This window comes from Drosophila subobscura, chromosome A, assembly GCF_008121235.1.
Source record: "Drosophila subobscura isolate 14011-0131.10 chromosome A, UCBerk_Dsub_1.0, whole genome shotgun sequence".
NCBI lineage: Eukaryota > Metazoa > Arthropoda > Insecta > Diptera > Drosophilidae > Drosophila > Drosophila subobscura.
In genome coordinates, this window is record NC_048530.1 from 6,334,886 (window position 1) to 6,358,371 (window position 23,486).

A 23,486-nucleotide genomic window follows, 5' to 3' on the forward strand; every position below is an offset into this window, starting at 1 on the left:
TGAAAGAGCGAAACTCTCAAACTGCGCTTTTCGCATTGCAAAATCATAACTGTAAGACAAACATTTTCTGCTGCGCGCTTACTCTCTTGGTTAATGCATGGTTCTCGTTCTAACCCCCATCACGCCGAGAAACGTGCGCTCTCATTATCTCACTACTTTGATCCTCTCTGAGCGCGTCGCACTCTCTCAGTAACGCGAGCACAGCAATGGGATGGATGGGCAATTGACCGTAACAACGGTAAATCAAGAAGCGAATGAGAGTTTTGAGTGGATTTGACGCATAGGCAAAAGGAGAATTGTCTACGGGGCGTAACGATAAACCGTAACAACGGTAAAGCAAGCAAGTGGATGAAGCAAAACAAAATCAGAGAAATGCACAACAGACTGAGAACAAGCTCATGGTGAAGATTGAAGACTGGGAATAATATTAGCATGCGACATCAGCAAATATTTAATCGAATATGTAAATGCATGTGCATACATATGTAAGTATTTACTTTAAATGAAATATTAAAGTCCACTGGAGTGCTACATTTCCCACTGATATGGAATGTGTGTGCCTCATGGCTGCATGGCACAGCAGCGCGCTGCATATGCACGCTGCCTTTGTGAATGATTGTCCGTCGGGTTGGACGCTGCTTCGGTGTGGTTTTGATCCGTGCCCGGGTCTGGGTCGGGTCCGTGTACGGAATCCTCGCAGATGCAATGACGTCGACACCCGCTGCACACCTGTTCGACACTCCCTCTGCCACAGCTCTGTGAACGCTTTGCCACCCGTTTGCGGAGCAGTTGCAACATTGGGCGGACGGATGAATGGATTCGGAGACGGAGACGTGGCACAAGCCAAAGGAACCCACCCGATCCTTACCGAGTACCTGTCGGTGGGTAGCTCTGCCACTGCCGCTGCCACTGCCATTGCAGTTGACACTTTGACCTTTGGTTCCGAAGCTCCAGCCTTACCCCGAACCACCAATACCAGAACCAAGGAACTGAGAGTGTCCACACCACACCCCGCAACGCCACACCGGACCACACGCACCACATCCCTCTCCTCCTCCTCTTAACCTCTCTTGGCCAATTAGGGGCCGACCTTCGTATTTATTTTTAGTACCAAGAATACCAAAAGATAAATCCGGGTCAGCCAGAAACCAAAACCAAAAGCCAAAAACCAAAATTTGAAGTTGAGTTCCTAAGCCAAACAAGTGGAATGCAAGTTGCAAGTTGCAAGATGCGAAATGAGGAATGAGGAATCCAGGAGACCACAGGAATGATGATAATTGCCACCGGAGGGCAATCCAAAAATCCAAAACCAAAAGCTCTCTCTCTCTCTCTCTCTCTCTCACTCGTACTACATGGCGCAGATAGGCAGCCTGGCAGCGGGGGGTAGGTTGTGGTCTCTGCCTGCTGGGTAGGGGTGCGGACCGAGGGCACAGTAGGAGCATTTGTGATGCGAATGTGGTCTATGTGTTGACTATATCTTTAGACAGGCAGCTAGCATAGCCTGTTGTCGTTGCCAAAAGCAAGAGGGAACCACAAAAGACTGTAAGAGGCGGCACGGAGAGGACGGCACGCAAGTGCGAAAGAGGCGTATTTTTGATTATGCCAAATATACATTGTATGGGCGTCTATATAGACCACATAGCATACATATGTATATGGACGTACATATATCTACCATATATCTGAAGAGACATACATATATGCGAGTCTATGTGCCCCGATCCTATGTGCTTAATGCATGAATTTCATTCTAGATTTCTGCGTATCCAAGTATCTACACAAATGTTGTGCGGATGGGAATGAGACTGTAGAGATTGGGGAACTTCATTGCACAGATCGGTGGATATATGTATATATGAATGGTGTACATAAAAACATTCATATAATGCTGTAGGAATGCGTCGATTGTTAGTGAATTGCAGGTGGCTGCCGTCTGGCAGCCGACACAGGGAAGACTGATTCACTGATTCCCTTTAAGAGATCTCCATCAACTGTATATGTACATACATATAACGATTCGTTTGATAACCAAAGGATCCACAATCATTATTTGTATACACTATTTATGTAGCTAAAAGCTACTGCTCTGATATCATTGTCTTGCTTTTAGTCTTAGTCTTAGTCACCGTTCGGTAAGCCTTGGGATTTTCCTGTGTTTTGGCATCACTTATTCAAATCTAAGACCCACTTCAAATCATTCAATCAATATACCACAATTGAATGCAAAGCTCTGACTCAAGTCAGATTCACTCATCGTTTGTTACTCGCATTTGCTGCGTAATTTGCAATAAACTCAAATCAAATTACTTGGCTTGTCCTTCGCTTTATTCGCTGTTTGGCTGCGTATCAAATGTTTTGCCATCAGCTCCTTGTATTTTTACTGCGAAGACTGTGGCTGTGGCAGCCACCTGCAGCCAATTATGCTGTTCGCCAGCGTCCTTAGTGTCCTCATGGTGATAAGTCCAGCATTGAAATCAGGCCACACGGGAGGCAGCTCCTTAGATTCCTTTCACACCGGAGCCGCATAACGAAAGGGAAATACGAAAACTGCTGCAGGGACTGGCTTGAGTTGCAATAAATATAATGCAACTGGAGCTGGTTGCAGATGGATGCCCATACAAAGAGTCTCGGAATTTGAACTGAATATGCATAAACTTTTAAGCTAATCTCGCACCTTTGTGGTGGCAATGCAAAAAACATGCAACCAGCCAGCATCCAGCTATAAGTACTCGCACTCCGCACTCCGCACTCGTAGTCGTACTCGTATCCATGGTGATAAGTCCCGCAATCAATTTAGGCCACGAGGACTCTCCTGACTACAAGTTGTTGCTGAATGATAAATCCCCTTTCCAGGGACTGTACTCAGTTGCAAGAGTCACTTGCATAGTTGCATATCTATCTGAAATTGTTAAAGTTTATTGTACAAAAGTTGCAAAGACAATTTAATTACACTTTGTGGCTTTGTTACTTCTACTTGACACCACAGAGTATGCATAGACATAGTATGTCTGAAGCAGATGGTAATGGTAAATTCATGCCACAAACTATGTGTCTATACGCTCTTGGATCTGCTCTTGAATGCCTGCAACAAGAGATGCAAGACACGCGTCACCTGCACATGCATGACAATTATCGCATTTCCTGTGTCCTTCATCCATGGTGATATATTCCACAAAATTAAATCAGGCTCCGGTTGTTCGGTGTCCTCTGTGACTTTTGTGACTAATTTCTGTGCGCGTGTTCTAGAGCAAAAGTGAAATTTGAAATGTGAAATTTCCATAATCCATAATCCATAATCCCTTCACAGAGCGGGGGACGGCGGACGGACAATACACATGGCCACCGCAATTGACATTTATTTGGTTTTTGTACGGCACCTGCTGTCCCACCCGCCAGTTTCCACATCCCACTGTCAGCCAGTCAGCCAGTCAGCCTCGCCCTCTGTCCCCCCAGAGAGGAGGGGATTCGATTGCAATCAAATCCTTGTCCAACTCATGCCCGGCGGCAGACTCATTGATGACGCTGAAGAATTTCATTCACAAAACTGCAGCATTTTCAAGGCGTGCTAAGGCGACTGGAATGGGGTCTGGGTCTTGCCTCTGGGAGGCCGTGGCAAACGTCAACGCTGTGCCCCTGTCATCCCTCCCATATTGTACCCAGCCCCATACCCATTCCCGTCCTCACGTTCTCGTGCATGTCCTTGCTGGGTTGCTGGTGGAGATGCAGATGGACGCCGGAGGCAGAAGGCAGAAGGGTTCTGGCTAATGAAGACCAATGACGTACAGCCCCGGAATAGAAGATGGGAGAGGCTGGGCAGGGACGGGACGGTACGGGACTGGACTGGTGGCGTGGTGGAGGATTGGGGCACTGTGCCCTGACTGACCTCAGTTTATTGGACCATCTATCAATTAGGCGCCATTTACCATTCCATTCGTATACGGGCGTGCATATGCACATAGATTCCAGCATCATGTTGCATGTTGCATGGCCTGACCTCGCTGCCTGCCTCTTCTGCAGCGTCTGATGCAGCTGATGACGTGGGAAACTGTGGGAGCGATGACGTCACTGCTGAAAACTAGTGCAAATACTTGCACTGCATCTGTATCTGTGTGTGTGTGTGTGTGTGTATGCAGATGCATGTGGCTGCGTCGGTGAGTCAGTGCGTGTGTGTGTGTGGCAAGACGTCATCAAAATAGCGAGGATAATCGTAGGATGGAAGGGATATGCAATTTTGTAAGTAGAAAATGCTTTGCAAAAATGTTGGGACTTCCAATAAGGGAACTTGAAGAGCTACCAATATAAGAATTCCGAGAGATACAAAGACACATTTGAGTGTAGATTCAAATTGGTAATGTTTGCAGGTTATGTCCATGAAAGGCGCAGAATAATCCATGGCTAAAAGGCGTACACACACCGATACAGATATAGATACATATTTGTAGATACTTTCTAATAATGGAACCGTTAGATAAAATTGCAATAAATACTATTCTATTTTAAGTGCAAGTGCAATCGTTTAGTACAAAGACCCATAGATAGGCAGAGGGAAGTTGCTCCCCAAAAATGGATATTAAGGCCCGATCCAAGTCTCTAATGATTGATAGCAGGCAACATAAGGGGCAATCCCAAGCGCATTAATAAATTTGTATATCCCACTTCCCGCCACGGAAGCCCTTCAACTATCTCTGAATAATTTGCAGGCGCCTCAACGCGTTTGAAATTCAGCCAACTTCCACTGTACAAGTGCGAGTGCGAGTGCTAGCACGAGTGCATATATAATGCATGTGTACCCCATACTGTATGTATGGGCATATAAGTATATATATAAACCCTAAATGGGTCAACCAATACACCAAAGTCCACACCAACGACGACGACGACGACGACGACGACGATGGGCGACTACAACGACGACGACGACGACAGCAGCGACAAATAGTTGTCAGGTAGACCGAATGCGAGTATTACAAGGCCAAAAGCAGCGCCAAAACGGTGAGAAAGGGATGAAAAGGTAGGCAAGGGGGCCGGATGGGGCAGATGCAGCTGGAAGTGTCCGGAGGGTAGGGGTCGCATGGGGTGTGTGGCGATTGCGGGCGTTGTCTGGGAGCTTATGACGTTTGTTTGGCTTTGACGCACTCACATCGCGTGTGTGTGTGTGTGTGTGTGTGTGTGTGTGTGTGTGTGTCTGACCATCCATCCATCCGTCCATCCGCCCATCGATGGTTTGCCTTTAAGCTTCAACCTTAGATATCTCAAAGGCCTGCTTGGTTCGGTTCTCAAATGAAAACCCTCCTACTTACCTTCCTCTCCCTGATAATGTTTCCTGTTTGGCAAAGGCCAAAAATAAAAGCAAATGATGTTTTTAAACACACACGAAAAGTCTATCGTTCGTTTAAAGAAAAACATTTTCTAAATTCATAAATTTCAACAAAATTGGATAAAGAGTGAGGGACAGTGGGTTGGGGGTGTGGGTGTGTGGGTGTGTGGCAGTGGGTGGTGCTGGCTGTGAGGATATGAGGGGCGGCACTGCAAAATTGTTTAAAATGCTTTTGAACGAGAATGAATGCGAAAATAGATTTCATCCAGACATAGACGAACTGATCAAGTTCCCTACAAAACAAAAGCATTTCCTTCTCTCATTTGTGCGGGGCCCACCATGCCCCTTGTCCCGTACACCCGACTCTAGCCATGGCCCCCTGTCGCCCCCTCCACAGCCATGAAACAGCATGGTCTATATTTAAATGAAGAAAAACAGAATCAAGTCAAAGAGAAATCATCGAGAAAACATTTCGAAATTCATGTCTAGAGTACAACAACAGCAAAATGAGAGATACAACAGCAAAATGAAAACGTACAACAATAACTGCAACCGCAGCAACAACAACACAGAAAGAAATACAACAAAAAGTACACCAAACAGAGTGATTTCAACAAAACTCTACAAATAAGCTACAGAAAAACTACACCATAGAAAGGTAGAGCAACACCAATACCAACACTAGCTTCACTAGTCATTCTTCCAATTGTTGCTACACCAACAAACCACAGACAGAAGCTGCACCAAACATAATTACAAAAGCAAACACTGCAAAAACCTTAAAGCTGGTTTAACAACAACACCAGCGGCAAAAACTGCACCAATAAAATTTAAAACAATATAAACTATAGCAAACAAAACTTTAAAAAAGTCCAAGCTGGAACGAGAATTGTTTCACCAATCATAATTATTTATAGTAACACCAGCAATAGCTTCAACAATTATAATTATAGTTACACCAACAATAGGCATCTCAAATTATAACTATAATTACACCAACAATAGCTTCACCAACTAGATTTATAGTTACACCAACAATTGGCATCAGCAATTATAACTATAGTTACACCAACAATAGCTTCAATAATTCGATTTATAGTTACACCAACAACAGGCTTCACCAGTCGAATCTACACCAGTAAACTCAACACAAAATAAGAACTCTGCACAACACACTTTCCACACCAATAGATTGTTTTGCTGTTTTCGAAACAGAATATACGTATACATACATACATACATACATACATACATACATACATACATATGTGCATACATAATCGCATGTATGTATATTTCTATTTATTTTCTATGTACGAGAATAGTCCTCATATGTTTTGTATGTTCTATGCACACCCACACAAAACACATATGTATATGCATATGTAGCTGTACATATGTATGTATGAATTTTTGTATGTATAGAAATAGAAAAAAAGCTTCGTGATCGAAACATTTTATTCGTACCTCTGCCCGAGCAGAGATTTTTCTTGGTTGAACAATTTAAAAATTTACTTTCAACAAACGTTGCAAGTAGACATGCTGCAGCGTCATCCGAAAATGTGTATTTAGTTTGGCATTAATATATATAGAATAAATATACACATGCACGCGATCGTACATATGTACACACATACATATGTACAGATGTATGTATCTACATTCCATATATACACGCAATATATTTAGATTGTGCCAGTAGATCCAAAAGTAATTCTGCCCAAACATTGATATTAACAAGCAGAGCGAGCATAAATACTCGTATATGTAGTTTTATGGATGGAATATTCTGAGACTTTGGGAATCATCTGCTGTTAATATGTCATGGGTGGCATAATGGGTGGTTGTTGTTTGAAAAAGAACCTTGAACCATTGCAAACATTACCTTCCTCCCTCGCATTTGCGGCTACACTTATCCCTGGAGCGCATTTTTCGCTTCAATTAATTTGCAAATGTTAAAAGTCTCTCCGTGGGGGTGCATTCAATTATCAGGTGCTCGTGTAGAAAAAATGCATTACATATTCAAGTTAATTCTGAATAGAGTCAAATCATGCATCATCGAACACGCGCAAATATCTGAAAGCAAAATATAACAAAAATATGTGTGTTCATTCATAATTAAGATGGACACATAATTTGATATTATTTTAGCAGGCGGAAACATATAAAATTCACCGAAATCTACATATACACTTTCAGTTCGTAGAATACTAAAACTAAAACTAATGAAATCAATTAGGGATTATTCAGCATCTCTCAATGCAGCGTTGCAGCATAATTTTGACCAGAAATCATTCATATTGAACTCGGCAGAAGGATCCGTTTCAATTAATTGCTAGAAATTATTTTATAAATGAAAAATTTATAAATTAAGAATGCATAAAAGGTTATCCTTATTGCCACACACTTTCGGCTTTATATGATTAAACATGCCAACAGTCACACAGCTGTGGGTACTTACATAAATATGTACAGACACATACTTGTACCTGCGGAAGCACATCATTATTGAGTGGAAAGATATCAAAGTATTTGTTAAACTCATTGCATGAGAATAATATAATCGTGTAATCCGCTGAGCTAGAAGCCAATGCAATGCATCAACGAACACGCAGGGACTGACAGAATTAATGCCATTTGACAGATTATTGGCTGCTATTAAATGTGAGTTTAGCTCGCAATTTAAACTGGGCTAGCCTTTACATTTATATCAGAGTCAAAGCGACATATGTGACAAAATGTTGCCCCTATTTTTCGGCATCCACACTTCCATTGTCAAATTTTGGCTTTGATTGGCATGGTTAGCTGATTTGAAAGACATCTTAGAGAGGGCCAGAGCCTAGCCTTAATGGATATTGATTTTAATTTCCAAGATCAAGTTTACCGCCCACAGACAGGCAGGAAATGTCCAAAAATACTTCACTGCACTGCCCCTGATCAAGGTCAAACGAAAACCAAAGGCAATTAAGTGCAACTTCGTAACTTTGGTTTGCCCTTTGACGCGTGTCAAAGGAAAAGTCCAGCATCCTTTTTTCCCATTAGCTAATGTTCGGTCTCCGCCGGGACTGTGTCCGTTTTAATCAAGGTACGCCGCACTTGACAGTTGGCAACTAAATGAAATTCCATTAAATATGTGGTAAGATTTTTAGACAGCCAGCCTGTAGGAGAGAGGGAGGGAGGGAAGGAGGTAGAGAGAGAGAGCCAGATCCGGCTGCAGTATATCCGGCCACATACTAAACTCTGCTGGTCGATTCTGCCACTCAAAAATCATTGCAAGCGGATTGCATCTCGTGTCTGGCTGCCCTTGAACCAAGTTCAGCCACAAAATGTATCAATCAAGGCCATTCCAATTAATCAGGCATCCATGGCTTCCCATTGAAGTGGGGAAAGTAGGGGAAAGGAGATTCCATTCCTGTGGCTGGCATTGGTAGTGAGGAATCAAACTGAGATTGGACTTAAAATACGAACTGCAAGAAATGCCAGAGGTCTTCTATTAAGATACTTTCGACAATTGCTGGCTTTCATTTAATATTTTCAGAGCAAACATTTTAAGAGGGCTTCCAAGAGCTGGCTGGCATTGATGGGATTGAAGGGATTCCGCTTACGTTTAACAAGAGGCTCTGCAGCCTTAAAGCTTTTAAGGAGAGTTCATGAACTACCAACAAACATTGGAATATGGGAAAGCGTTCTAATTTTTTTTGATTTATTTGGAGCACAACTTTGTTGGTGTTTCAGAGAACTCTTCCATGGACAAGCTCTTAGATTCACCTTCATCAATGAAGCTTTTCAATTAATCTCAGCTTTAGCTGAGGTTCCTATTTTCTATTTATATTCTACCAGGTGTTCCCAATAGATTTCTTCCATGACAAAGCCAGACCTATCCGGAGAAGCATCTGCATTTGCAGGCTGTTTGCTTTATCTTTATGTTCTTGGGCTCCTGGCTCACTGGTATGGCATCTATGTATAACAAATCTATCGGGATTTGGTAAGGCTTTGCTCTGACTGCACTCCGTCTCATGGCTGTCATGGCATGGCCTGGCCCACTCTCGTGTGCTGCTATTGCTCTCAACTGGAGCACAACTTATTTTTATCCATTGCATTGAATTCCAAGCGGCTCCGTTTACACCAGAAGCAGCAGCAGAAGCAACAGCACACACACACGCACGCACACACACATATACAGATGTTCTCCAAGAGTGTTTGGGGGAGGGTTGCAGTCGGGTGGGGGGGGTGCGGGTTCGGTTCGGAATGGATCGGAAGAGATCGTTGCAGAGCCGAATGGCGAACAGTGAACAGTTTTCGGTATCCATTTCGATTTTTGGGTTGCCAGAGGCATCTATTTTTAGGCCTCATGCCCAGATACATGGCCACAGTGCCTCGTCCAATAACCCCACTCCCCTCCCTGCCATGTGTGCGTTGTGTGCGAGTGTGCGAAGGACGGGCAGGTGGGCGGCACACATCGCATCCCATCGCATCGCATCGCATCGCTCTCTCGCTCTCTCTCGATGCGAGTGTGAGTGCAAAAGTAAACTTTCGGAACGGGTCCGAATAGTATCTGTATCCGTTGAACGGCTGTCCGCTAGAATATAGTCTGCCGTGGATCGTCGGACCGTTCAGTCTTTTGTGTCGTTCAGTATCATCCGATTCGTGTGATCGACAGCACAGCTCAAATTTTTTTTCTTTTTTTTCTAATTCCTTGAAGGTGAGTGCCGCAGCAGCAGCAGCAACAGCAGTAAAAGTATAAAAATACAAAAGAAAAATGTAAAAACAGCAGCCGCAGCAGCAGCAACATGCAACATGCAACATGCAAACAATAAACCAACAATAAATATCAACGAGATACAATCCAAGAACCAATCTTAAATCTTCAAAAAAATTAACAAGAAAAAAAGAACAAAAACAGAAAACAATGAACCGAACGAACCGATCGAATTGTGTGCGACTCCTGCGCCAAAAAGGAACCTCCCCCTTCCCCCCGAGTACCGATTCGAACCCAATAGTCAATTCGTGCGTGTGACTATAATCCTATAATCCCTATAACCCCTCCACCACCCACCGTTCCCCATTCCTGGCCATACTATTTTTTTGATAATTTTTTCAAGTGTCGTTTCGAAAGTGTGTCGTTTGCCGGTTGAATATGGATTGAACCGATTGAAAGAGAGTTAAAACATTCTTTTTTTTTATGACATTTAAGCACTTTTTCTTTATTGTTTTTTTTCCACATTTTTTTCTCTCCTTCGCTCTCTTATTATGTAAGAAGGTGAATTGTGTATGCGTATTTGTGCGTGAGTGTGTATGTGTATGTGTGTGTGTGTGTGCTAAAAATGTATCCCACAGCGGATACAATATACATTTCGTTTCGAAAGAACCAAATGCTGTGGCAAAAGTGCCTCAAAATAGAATAGAAAAATCAAGCGAGAGAAAAGCTGAATGCCAGAGGGAGAGAACCAAAAATACACACACTCAAACACACACACACACACACACACACACACACACACACATAAACAAATGCACGATCTGTGCCCAAATAGATATGTAGATATTTTTCTATATAGCTATAAAAAGCTCTGGATAAATACGTACCACTCTCCGCACGATTATTGGATATTAAAATGAATTTTTTGTTGTAGTTCCATTTTCTACATCGCCCAACACGTAAACGATTTCCCCCGAAATTTTCCGTACACATAAACAAAATAGCATAGCGATCATAAATAGCTGCCATATTTCTCGATTCCCCATTCGTGTATCTATCAACAGGTTTATTTTTAAATCCCAGAGACACAGCACACAATAGAATCCATCCATCCATTCCTCTTCCTCGCTCGCTGGCTCACTCGCTCGATCTGTGCCAAATGGAGATCACAACTCTGCTTAGATTTTCCCCCCACACCCCACCCGACCCCTTCTTGGTCTGTGTGTGTGTGTTTGTGCCCGAAGGTCGACATTGTCGGGGATTGTTCGCGTCTTTTACCTTCGCCGAAAAGGTGTCTTCCCAAAAGACAAATCGAAATGTTTTTTGGTCTATATTTATGCCCAGCTCTGGGACTTTTGCCCGAGCGCTCTATAGCAATATGGTTTGGAAATAGCTGTCTGGCAATAATAATGGCACACAATACATTTATGTGCTGTGCTTCACCCATTGAAAAATGGCTTTGAGGGTTTGAAAACTCCCCAAAAGAGTTCGCCCACCAATGTACCGTCAGATGAACTTTTTCAAGTTCGAAATTCTTGTAGTATTTTTTTAATAACTAATCTGTCTAGTGATCTTCAGAAAAATATGATTGAATATATAATATATGCACACTGTTGTGGATGTTTTTGCATTGATATTTGTACAAAAGGTCTACAAAGCGAACTTACAAGACCCCTATAAAGTTTTCTTTCATTGGAATTATTCCTTAAAGTAACCAAGTTATTGATCAAAGCTTATATTCAGCTCAAAATGATCATGCAAACACCGGTTGATGTGGAGTTAAACAGCGGGAAGAGTTCTACGAATCATCCATGCTATTTAGCTTTATCTTTATGATTCATCTTACAAGACCATCGAATAGTTTTCTCTATAATTCTTGCCTATAAAATGATTAATAAGTTCACATAATATGATCAGCTGGCTGGGTTAACTACACAAGGAATATCGTCAGTGTGTGAACCTTGGGACTGGGTCGCTCTTCTGTCTGCCAAGTGCCTCTCTGCACTTCTCTAATGAAATCGGATATCGGATAGAGAGAGAGACAGAGAGGCAGGCGCCCACGCCAAAGTAAATACCACAGACAGGGAGAGGGAGCGAGTGAGAGAGCGAGTGTTGTGGCAGTGCCCCCCATATACGGCATGGGCCAATGCTGCGTATACGTAATACGCCGCGCAGCTGTATATATGCATTGCGCATACGCACTGTGGCCCCGATAGGAGATCGTACGAGAGAGAGTGTGTGCGTTTGTGTGGGCGATTCGAATGGATTTATGGAACAGATGCCAGACATACATATACATGCACACGCACACATACATATAGACTAATATGTGTATCTATATGCAACTCTGTTTATATCTACAACGGTGGATACATATATAAGACAATCGAAATGATGTCAGAGACCATTCCCATTTCCAATCGCATTTCCAGTTCCAGTTCCTTGAGCTCACGTCTCGTTCTGTTCTCTTTATTTATTTTGCAGTAACTAAAAACACAAATCAAAATGGCTGATGATGAGGTGAGGTGAGTATCGTGAGGATGTGGTGAACATCCAACAATGCGTGTGACCCAGTGACCCGCGACTAACCTTTGGCCTTCTTCTGCAGTACACTTTCGATGTGAACAAAAAAAAAACACAATGGGCTTTTCCCCACGCCGCCTGGATGGGGACTCGGACTGCGGATTGGCACTGGCTTGGACGGGACTGAAACCGCCGGGGACCTGAGGATAACTGTGGTAAGCATAACCTCTCCACCCTCTAGCCCAGCCCCGCTCTTGCCCAGCTAATCTTAGCCAAGTGCCTCGTGACCACAGACCACAAAAATGCTTTCTCTTGCTTACCCACAGGATCGCTGAGCCTTCTCCTGCCTTTGCCTTAGCCCCGCCCGTCAAGTCCCCACTCTGACCGAGGAGCAGCAGTCAGCACTGTTAACTGATAACTATCGAATCGATTTATGTTATCGTTAGTGTGTGTGTGTCTGTCTCTGTCTTTGTCTTTGTCTATGTCCTTGCTTGTAGCTGTGCAAAAAACGTTCGTTTATGTGTGAGAAACAATTGCAAAAAGTGCAGCGAAAGTGTGAATACAATACAGTGAGGTGTGTACTCACTGACATCAAATTGTTGACCATTTAGTATGTTGTTTACACGAGTGTGATCATCGCTCACTCTCTGCAATCTTCGCACGCATAAACCAAATCTCCCCATACGAGATCCAAACTAAAGATTCTGTTCTTTGTTTTGTTTTTGCAGAAAAAGGCAGCTGCTCCCGCTGCTGCACCAGCTGCGGCTGCTCCGGCTGCGGCTGCAGCTAAGCCGGCCGCGCCGGCTGCCAATGGAAAGGCGCCAGCGGCTAATGGAAAGGCGCCAGCGGCTAATGGAAAGGCGCCGGCAGCTGCGGCCGCGCCCGCCGGCCCGCCCAAGGATCCCAACGATCCGAAAGTGAAGGCCGAGGAGGTACACTTGTGTACGTGTGTCCACGTTACCTCAACGTCCCGCGTCCATGTCCACGTTCACGTCCCATGATGAGTCCCCGCCATGAAGAGTGCTGTGTGCCGTGTTGTGTGGTGTTTGATCCGGATAGGGGATTCGGCCACGTTCCGGCCACCATACAGGGCTGGAACTGAAGCTGATCCCGCTGTCCCCGGTATATGTTTAACGGTCTTACTGACGATGGTCGACTGTGTTTTTCTCTGGGTGTTTGTTTGCAGGCTAAGAAGGCTAAACAGGCTGAGATCGAGCGCAAGCGTGCTGAGGTGCGCAAGCGCATGGAGGAAGCCTCCAAGGCCAAGAAGGCCAAGAAGGGTTTCATGACCCCAGAAAGGAAGAAGAAACTCAGGGTAAGTTCTGGCCCACAATGATCCATTGTGATGATTCCTAATCCCTGTTCAATGCTCTCCTCCCCCCCTACAGTTGCTGCTGCGTAAGAAAGCCGCTGAGGAATTGAAGAAAGAACAGGAACGCAAAGCGGCTGAACGTAGACGCATCATTGAAGAACGTTGCGGCAGTCCCAGGAATCTCAGTGATGCCAGTGAAGGTGAGTTCCCCGGTCCACAGTGCAGTGGTCCAAACCGTAGAGCGCGTCCCAAGAATACCCTTCAGTTCGGTGGGGAGGTGCAAGGAAACCCCACACATAAATATGTCAGATCAAATCGGAGCACAGTGGGTTTCCCTGCAGCTCCCCTCACGCTAGACAAATTCCCCTAAAAGTATTAATGAATGACGAATATAAAGCGAATCAATCAATAACCAGGGTCCACACAGATTGGCGACATATGTACCGTCGCAAATCTGTGTGCCCAGAGGCATAAACAGAAATCGATAATTGAAAGTTGAACAAAAAGTGTCATCTGTCACGTACGCACACCCACACATGTACTACATGAACTACATCCATACAGCCATACAGAGACACGTGCACACTGCATAAACACCTACACACGCACACATTTACACGATTGTGCATACATAAACTGCAGGAGCCAAACAAAAAAAAGCAACAAGAAACAAATAGTGGAAGAAGCAATTTCGAATGAAGAATCAAAACGAATCGAATCGAATCGAAACGAATCTATCTATAAATAACTATCTAAATATGTCTCTCTTTATCTCTCTTTTGCCGTACCCCCCGAAATATCTATCTGTATCCATACACCCACACACCAACACCAAAACACCAAACACCCACACAAACATCCCACAAAAACAAAACAAAAAACCAACACCAACACCAACCAACTCCCAACCATTCTGTGATGTGATCTTCTGTGATCGACACAGACACACTGAAAACTCTGATCAAGCAACACTATGACAGGATTAATAAATTGGAGGACCAGAAATATGATCTTGAGTATGTTGTTAAGCGCAAGGATGTTGAGGTACACACACAACCACAAGCTAAATATATGCCATACATATATGCTACATATATACGCTATATATTCTACTATATATCTCTCTTCTATATATGCTCTATATATGCAAACTGCAACTAAAAATCGTATCCTATCCAACACGAAGCCAAAACAAAAACAAAAACAAAAAACAAGCGTCAAAATCAAAATCAAAAGTCTACAACTTTTTAACTTTTAACAACAACAACAACAACAATAAACACCTTCTGTTAGCTATCTCTCTATCTCTCTGCATCTAAACGCTATCTCTCTCTCTATTCTCTCTTTATCTCCCTCTCTCACTCTCTCACTCTGTACTATACACACGATGTTTTTGCGGAGAGTGAGTGCCCGCCCTATGATCTATACTCCTAACGCACCAAAAACTGTACAGAAACACCACTACTACTCACCCGATTAATGTAGATCTAGGGCCAGATATATCTGTCACTTTTCCCACAGTTATCGAAGCGATCCATCGATCGATACTTTGATTCTTTATCAGGTTCAAGTGCCAGAGCACCATATCAAATAGGTTCTTTCCACACAGCGGAGATCTCACACACAACTACACACGAAAACACTCGTTCCCATAAATACACCCACACACCAATCTATATACACATATATACATATATATATCCTCGAACACACAGCCAAAGTTGCAATCTATAAGATTTACATACATATAACCCAACTTCGTTCCGCAGATACCATTCAGAAAGTCTGTCACGACTATCACACTAAGATACTGAAATTGGAATCTGAGAAATTCGATCTCGAGTACGAGGTAGCCAGAAAGGACTTTGAGGCAAGCAGTTCCAGTTTCCAATATCACATATCTATCCGACCAACAAAGCTTCGAGTCGAGTGTTGCGTTGCACTCGCTCTCTTTCTCTCTCTCTATTTATGTATCTTCATTATCTTGTAGAACTTGTCGATAACTCTTTACTGTTTGATAGTTTCTTGGCCATAGCCACAGCTACAGCCACAGCCGCACCGAAAACCCGTTTCAGCCCAAAAGATATATGCAAATATTTGTGGCCCAGAAGGCCAGGCCTGGCGGCGTGCCTGATCCACCATAAGTGTGTGTGTGTGTGTCAGACTGTTGTCCGGCGGACAACAAAACCTAAAAAAAAGCAATACTCTGCAGCACATTGCACATTGTAGTAGTTGGCCAAAAACCGTAGTTAACCCCAAAAGTAGTCGTCTGTTTTTTTGTGACTATTTTTTTTTGTCTTTTTATGGAGAGAGCTGTGCAAACAGGACCCCCACATTCGACATGTTTGCGCACTCCCACCAGTGCCCGCTCAAGTGGTGGGCGTCTCATCCATCCCTCACACTCCTAAAAACCCAAAGTATCTAGAAAGTAGAGGCCCTAGTCGCTGCCGCTAACCTCTAACCCCTAACCAGAAGAAGCTACCCACCTATCAGATCCGCTCCAAGCGGGTCGAAAGTAACTCCACCGCCTTTTGAGAGTACAGTTACTAACCCCCAATCGCAATCCCTATCCGAGTAATGCCGAGTGCAATACAAATGCTGACGATAACTATTTTTGATGTCACTGTATTTGATTGGATTTTTTGCTTTTTGCGGCTTTTTTACTTAGCCTACAGCTATAGCTTTTTTTTGTGGCTACCGAGTTTTTTGGCTTTTGTATCGTAGCAATCAATACATTCGATATTTTTAATGCAATTTTTGTGATTTTTGATGAACAAAAGCTTATACTAAAACTAAAACATAGAAAACAAAATAGAAACCCATACAAATGTAACGATGAATGCGGTGATAAAGAGAAACGAAACAAATAATGTAAGGGGTCATTATTAGTGTGACCAGAGCACAGGCTTTGGGTCTAAGTACAGTCATCCAAAGAGTACAGTCACGCACCAAGCTACAAGCACCAGCACCACAGCCCTCGCAAGCACCAACAACGACACACAGCAACAGAAACAGTCACAGACACAGCCATAGACACAGCACAGACACAGCCACAGATGCATATATATACAGACACCGATACAGATACCAGACACTTCACGTGGTACAAAATACCATCAAAAAGGTACCAAAAGCAAAGAAAGAAAAATTACCTAAAATACCAACCAATACGATCGTCTCTCACATATAGTACATATTTACATAGGTGATAAAGATCCAGTTGTAACTTTACTTTTATATTAATCAAATCTTAATCTAATCCTTCTTTTTCTCGAAACGCGCCAATCAAACAATCAATCAATCAATCAAACGATCAAACGAAAAAACAAACGAACGAACAATCCAAATCAAACAATTAAATGCGTCGTTGTCGTCGTCTCTATCTCTCTCTCTCTATTTCTATCTATCCCTGTCGCTATCTATCTAACTCTATCTCTATCTCTTTTTATCTTTATCTATATCTATATCTGTCACTGTCTTCACTTCTATCTCAACGTCACTCCTCTTCTCTCTCTGTCGCTCCACACCTCTCTTTCTCCGACACAACAAAACACCCCAACACTACCCATTTCTCTCTCTTAAATCTTTCACTCTATCTCTATATATCTATCTCTATCTCTCTTTCTTTGATTCGTACCTTACACACCACCCACGCACACGCTCTCGCACACACACAACCTCAACGACACACGCACACTCGTACACGTACACGAACATTTGTCGTAACGTAAAATTCTCAATGCGTTACGCTTGACGTAAACGTCGATTCGACCGTTTACCGCAAACGTTACCGCTTACCCGTAACCGCTACCGTTACCGTACTACCGTTACCGTAACCGTTACCGTTACCGTTTACCGCAGCCGAACTGCAAACAATATGCAAACAATATTGGCAACGCCTTTACGCATTGGAGGGCGATAAGTTTGATTTAGAACACGTGCAGAAAGTCAAGGCCCAAGAGGTAAATTCCCCAAAAGATTTACAAAATTTTGCCATGCACCCAAACTATAAAAAAAGTTATACCAAACGAATACTTAAAAAAAAAAATCGAAAACAAAAAATGAAAACCAAAATCGAATGTTTTTTTCTTACTTTTTCTTATCAAGCAAAAACCAAAATATAAGATATTTTTATATATAAATCGATTATTAATCATAATTTTTTTACTTTACAATTATGCCCTTGATATTTAATTACTTGATTTCATTTCTAAATATTTCCTAATCATATTTTTAGTTCTTTCTACTGCGATACTTCTTTTCTTTTACCTAATTTTGATATTGTTTTAACTGCGCTAAACTACAGAACCAATTTTAAGAGAGAGATCTTCTCGAATCGGCGCGTGCTTCAAACAGTTCGGAATGGGAGATACTTTCCAAAACCCACCCTGGCCCCTGCGCCAAGTAATAATGTGTATATACTCGTTGTACATCAAATGCCCAAGGCCCATTGCCCGTTGCGTTCTGGAAACTGTCTCCCCTTACCGCCCCAAAGCCCCAAATCCCCAAAAGCCAAGTCTTCGGCATCGCCGAATTGAAGCGAATTAGGAACAATTTTGAGGTGAAATTTCAATTAATTGTCCATTTTGAACTAAACCAAAACGAAAAAAACAAAAACAGACGCGAACCCAATCAAGTAACGCTCTCTTCCGCTCCGCTCAGTTCCATTCCGCTCGTTCCGTTGCGACTGCGCACCAGAGTTGCGACTCTCTCCTATCCGCAATCTCCAATCTCCAATCTGCAATCTTCAATCAGAATAGAATCAGGAAAATCGAAACCAAATCCAATCAAAACCAAAACCAAGTCCAATCGAAGAAAGAAAACTCATCGAACACATAACATCTAATGCAGCTGCAAAACAACAAAACGATTAAATATCGATAAGCAACGAACAATTGCGATAAACCAAAATAAAACTCTATAAACAATAAATGCAATCATAATTACTTTTAGCATTATGTACTTAGATTTAGAATTTTGAAAGCCAATCTGTCGAAATGACAAGCCGATAAGAATAAGAATTTGAATTTGATTACAACCAAAAAACAAAACCAAAACCAAAATCAAACCAAACCAAATTCCGAAAAATACAATATTTTGCAGGCGAATTGCAAGAGATTTGCGAAGAGTATTACGAGCGTATGTATATTTGTGAAGGCCAGAAATGGGATCTGGAATACGAAGTCAGGAAAAAAGACTGGGAGGTACTGCACCAATTTCAATTTCAATTACAGTTTCAATATTTCAATTTGTTCTCAATCAATCAATCAATGTCAAAAAAACTCTGAATACAAAAGAACCAACCAACCAACCAAACCAACCAACAAACAAAACAATTCAATCACTCCAGACAGAATGCAACATGCAACAAAAATCAATTAAATCAAAATCAATATCAATATCAATTACCTAATCTAATCTTGAGTTCTATCTAGTATCATGTTCGTTTCCGTTTCCGTTTCCGTTCAGTTCCGTTGTTTCTTTCTTACTTGTTGAATGCGCATCAAAATATGTATATCAAATAAATCTCTTAGTTTGTATCTGTTAGTTATACTTGACTGTTCCACAAACACACTCTCTGTCTCTCTATCTCTTTATCTCTCTGTCTCTCTGTATCTCTGTCTCTCTGTGCGTGCCCATGTGTGCTTTCGTGTCCATTTATCCGCACCAAGTACTCCTTTGTTCGATTCGGCAAGCACACAATTAGCCGAAAGGTGAGTGCTGAGAACAAGGATTGAATGATGATTGCCATCGATTGAATAACGTCCTTACGTGAGCAGTGTGGCCAATCTCAGTTGCAGTCCAGGTCCAGGACCAGTCCAGTGTGGCCATTTCTGACCATAGAGTGAGGTTATGCTTCAACCGCCATTTCCCTAGCACCCACAACACACACACACGCACATATATATAAAGTAGCAGTCACCTGCTGTCTCTCACTCTCTCTCTATCGCTCTATGTATCTATCTATCGGGCAATCCTCATCAGCCACACCACACCTCAATCAATCAATTAATCAAACAGTCAGTCAGTCAGTCAATCAGTTTAAGCCTTAGTAAATTGCACAACAACAACAACAACAACAGCAAGATAACTAATTTGTTGCACAATTTGTGAAATTTGTTTTGTGTGTGTGTTTTTTTCTCTTTCTTTCTTTTTTTTTTTTTTAAATAACAAATTTGTTTGTGTCGCTGTCGACGCGCTCGTTATTACTGTCATTACTTGCACCTTAGTCCGTTTTGTGTCCGTTGGGCCGCTCTTGGGGGCAGGCCACACCCACAAGCAAACACACACAGACACAAACTACACACCGCACCACAGTTACAGTTACAGTTACACAGTTTACAGTTAACAGTCACACACGCACTCTCTTTCTTCACACGTAAAACGCACGCATTGTACAATGGAACCACGCACGTGTACGCACGCGCACGCGCACTCATAGTAGGCGACATTTTGCATGCAGCAGCAACACAAGAAAACCAAACAAAAAAATACAACAAATAAAAAATAGAACCTCAACCGAATATATCCTCCCACATCCGCCCAGTCCTTCAGCCCAGCCCAGCCCAGTCCTGTACCTGTACCTGAGCCTGTACCTGTACCTGTACCTGTACCCTCTTCCGAACCATCCAACCAGCCGCACTTCATTGTAAATAGTGTTTCTGTGTAAATTACTCCCATTATCACTCACACGTTGTCTCTCTCTATCTCTATCTCTATCTCTGTGTCTATCTCGCTCTCTGTATCACTTTCTATCTCTGCGTAAGCCAAGAATTAAATAAGCGAAAAGAGAAGGAAAAAAATGGAAAAGAAAAAAACGAAAATCAAAACAAAAAAATTGAAGAGCATAAAAGCCAAGCGTCGATTACTTCTTGAAATGATCCACTACTTAATGCTAGCCGTTTTGCCCACTAAATGTGACCGATTACCGATAACCGATAACCGATTTACCGTTTACCGTTACACAAAACCTGCCAAAAACGTCCAAAAAGCGAAAGCAAAGCAAGAACCAGCGTGCGCAGCTGAAACAAACAAATCGAAAGAAAAAACAAAAAAGAGAAAAGAAAAGAAAGCAAAAGCAACACAAAACAAGCGACAGACAATCAGTGAAAAGGAAGGCAATGGAATGCATTTGCTGCCCCTAGGAAATAGCGTTACGATCAGCAGTACCTCAGCCCAGTCAGCCCCTCCCCCAGTTAAAGACCACCGCCCCCATCCAGCAGATGACAATGCGGTTTACCGTTTCCGTTTCCAGTGTATCCACTCGTACTTTTTACAGTTACTAAGGTGTAGGGTGATCGAACTTCTACGCTCAATATAGCCATTGTCTCTCACACTCTCCCAATCTCTATATCTCTCTCTGTGTCTCTCTGTCTCTTAATCAATCACACACACTCTCTCTCTCTCTCGCTATCTGTCTCTGTCTATCACTGTTAACCGATGGTGGTACAATATGTGTGTATATATTTATGTATAAACGAACAATACTCTCTATAAAACTACAAATAAAGCATTAAAAAAAGCAAAAGAAATCGACATTTGGATGTTATGCTGTTCAATCTACGAAAGAAAATTCGATCATAAGAAAAGCAAACGTTTGTCCACCCACCACCAACCACCACCACCAAAAGCCAACAGCCAAAAGCCATAAGCCAATGCCTAAAAAAACCACCAAACCAGTACCAGTAATAGTACCAGTACCAGCACCAGAACCACTCTTCCATGCCAACAAAAAAATGTATAAGAACTTCCCCAAGTAGTAGGCGAATTAGAAAATATAGAACTTGGCTCGAATCGCTGGCTCGCTGACTCGCTCGCTCGTTCGCTCGCTTGCTCGCACTCTCTCACTCAAAAAAAAAAAAAAAAAAAAAAAGCACGCCCTAGTCTAAGCATTTCCTATAGTATTTGGTAGAGTATTATGATCTATGTACGCATCCTATGTCTATGTGAGCATCCAGTGTTCTACCAGCATTACCCGTTTCCTGTGCATGCCTGCTCCCCCACCTACTTCTACTTCCAGCATTTTGATTTTGATAGTTGCCCGCCCGTAGCAGTAGCATTTATGTGTCCGATAAACAGCAGTGTCTATCGCGTGGATCGAGTGTACTAATCGAAAGACTTTTCTCTTCCCCATTTCAAACGCGTAAATACAGATCAACGATCTCAATGCCCAAGTTAACGATCTTCGCGGCAAGTTGTAAGTATTTCCGCCGCGAACTGAAACTGATTCGAGTTCGAGCAAAGACTAATCGATCATTCGTTTCGATTATTTCAGCGTCAAGCCAGCCCTGAAGAAGGTCTCCAAATACGAAAACAAATTCGCCAAGCTGCAGAAGAAGGCCGCTGAGTTCAACTTCCGCAACCAACTTAAGGTCGTGAAGAAGAAGGAGTTCACACTGGAGGAGGAAGAGAAGGAGGTAAGTTCTGTGGGAAGAGCACCCAATTGGGTCTCTCTCTCTCTCTCTCTCTCTTTCTCTCTTGTTCTATCTTTGGGTCTGGGGCGCATCTGATATCTATAATCTTTCTATATGCCACGATCTCTCTTCACGACCACCAACCACTACGAAAAATGTCACACATTGCCATCTGCGTTTAGAAAAAGATAAAAGATGCCGCTGTGCTGACAAAAGCCAAAAAGTGTAAGAACTCTGAGTGTGTGTGTGCTCCACCTGTCTGTACTCGTATTTTGTTCGTTTTTCTTGAGCACCTGAGTGTACCGCACTGTAACCCACTCTGTCTTTATCTTTGTATTTATCTTTATCTCTATATCAATCTCAATCTCAATCTATTGCCGCACACACCACCGATCTCCGATGTAAATGTAGTATTTACACATCTGTCTTTTATGTATCTGTGAATTGCTCCGATTGTAGCCGTCTGTAGTCATTAGCTTAGTCACACAATCACACACGACACCTTTTGAATGTACTGTACACACCACAAAGTAGTTTAGTGTCGGCACAATTGTTGGTCCACCTCCAACCGCCAACCGCCACCCGCCACCGAGCATACCCACTGTTTCCTGTTTGCCTCCACCACATGCGATTCTCTTACTAATTCCAATGTATTTTTCTCGTTTTTTACACCATCATCATCCACATGCACATCCTTGGCGGACGAGCAGAAGAAACCCGACTGGTCCAAGGGCAAACCCGGCGATGCCAAGGTGAAGGAGGAGGTTGAGGCCGAAGCTTAAGTGTCCACACGTCCACTAGTGTCCACTGACCCGTGACTCCCGCCCTAAACAATAATTGAGATTATTATACAACAATTTTCTGAAGCAATACAATTTATATAATTCTATTAAATATATATATCTACAAATATATATACATCTAAATACATATATTCATGTATATATCTCGCCATATATATGTGTGCCATATGAATATGAACAGAATGAAGTCAATAAACCAAAACAGCAACAACTAAAACCAACCAACTCAAGCTCACAGTCAAACTGAATGTCAGTTCATTTAAATATTCAGCAAAGTATCAACATCAACATCCAAATCAAAATCAAACTCAATTGCTTCACAGCCAAACAACAAAACAGATCAAATAATTCAGCTCGATCAATCGATTCGAGCAACAGCCCAACATCAGAACACTTTGATGGCTGAATTATGGATTAT

At 42.6% G+C, this 23,486-nt stretch overlaps 1 protein-coding gene across 11 annotated transcripts; it reads left to right on the plus strand.

The window, feature by feature from the left end:
• Positions 1–9,876: 9,876 nt before the first annotated feature.
• LOC117903656 (troponin I) lies at positions 9,877–23,290 on the plus strand. Of its 11 annotated transcripts, XM_034815966.1 has the most exons (10): positions 9,878–10,019; positions 12,501–12,536; positions 13,268–13,471; positions 13,726–13,854; positions 13,928–14,051; positions 18,955–19,055; positions 22,005–22,048; positions 22,127–22,268; positions 22,448–22,490; positions 22,976–23,290. In XM_034815966.1, coding segments are annotated over exons 2-10 (804 nt in total). In that variant the 5' UTR covers positions 9,878–10,019; positions 12,501–12,521; the 3' UTR covers positions 22,978–23,290. The 11 variants fall into 11 exon arrangements, with proteins under 11 accessions (XP_034671856.1, XP_034671855.1, XP_034671857.1 ...); XM_034815965.1 differs by lacking the exons at positions 18,955–19,055; positions 22,448–22,490 and adding an exon at positions 15,621–15,721 and having other exon boundaries at positions 9,877–10,019; XM_034815964.1 differs by lacking the exons at positions 18,955–19,055; positions 22,448–22,490 and adding an exon at positions 17,713–17,813 and having other exon boundaries at positions 9,877–10,019.
• The last annotated feature ends 196 nt before the right edge of the window (positions 23,291–23,486 follow it).

Bases quoted from the DNA above. Each gene is read 5' to 3' on its own strand.
- LOC117903656 (XM_034815965.1), top strand. The intron at 13,472-13,725 runs GTACACTTGTGT...GTTTGTTTGCAG, and splicing joins CGAAAGTGAAGGCCGAGGAG to GCTAAGAAGGCTAAACAGGC. The intron at 14,052-15,620 runs GTGAGTTCCCCG...TTCGTTCCGCAG, and splicing joins TCTCAGTGATGCCAGTGAAG to ATACCATTCAGAAAGTCTGT.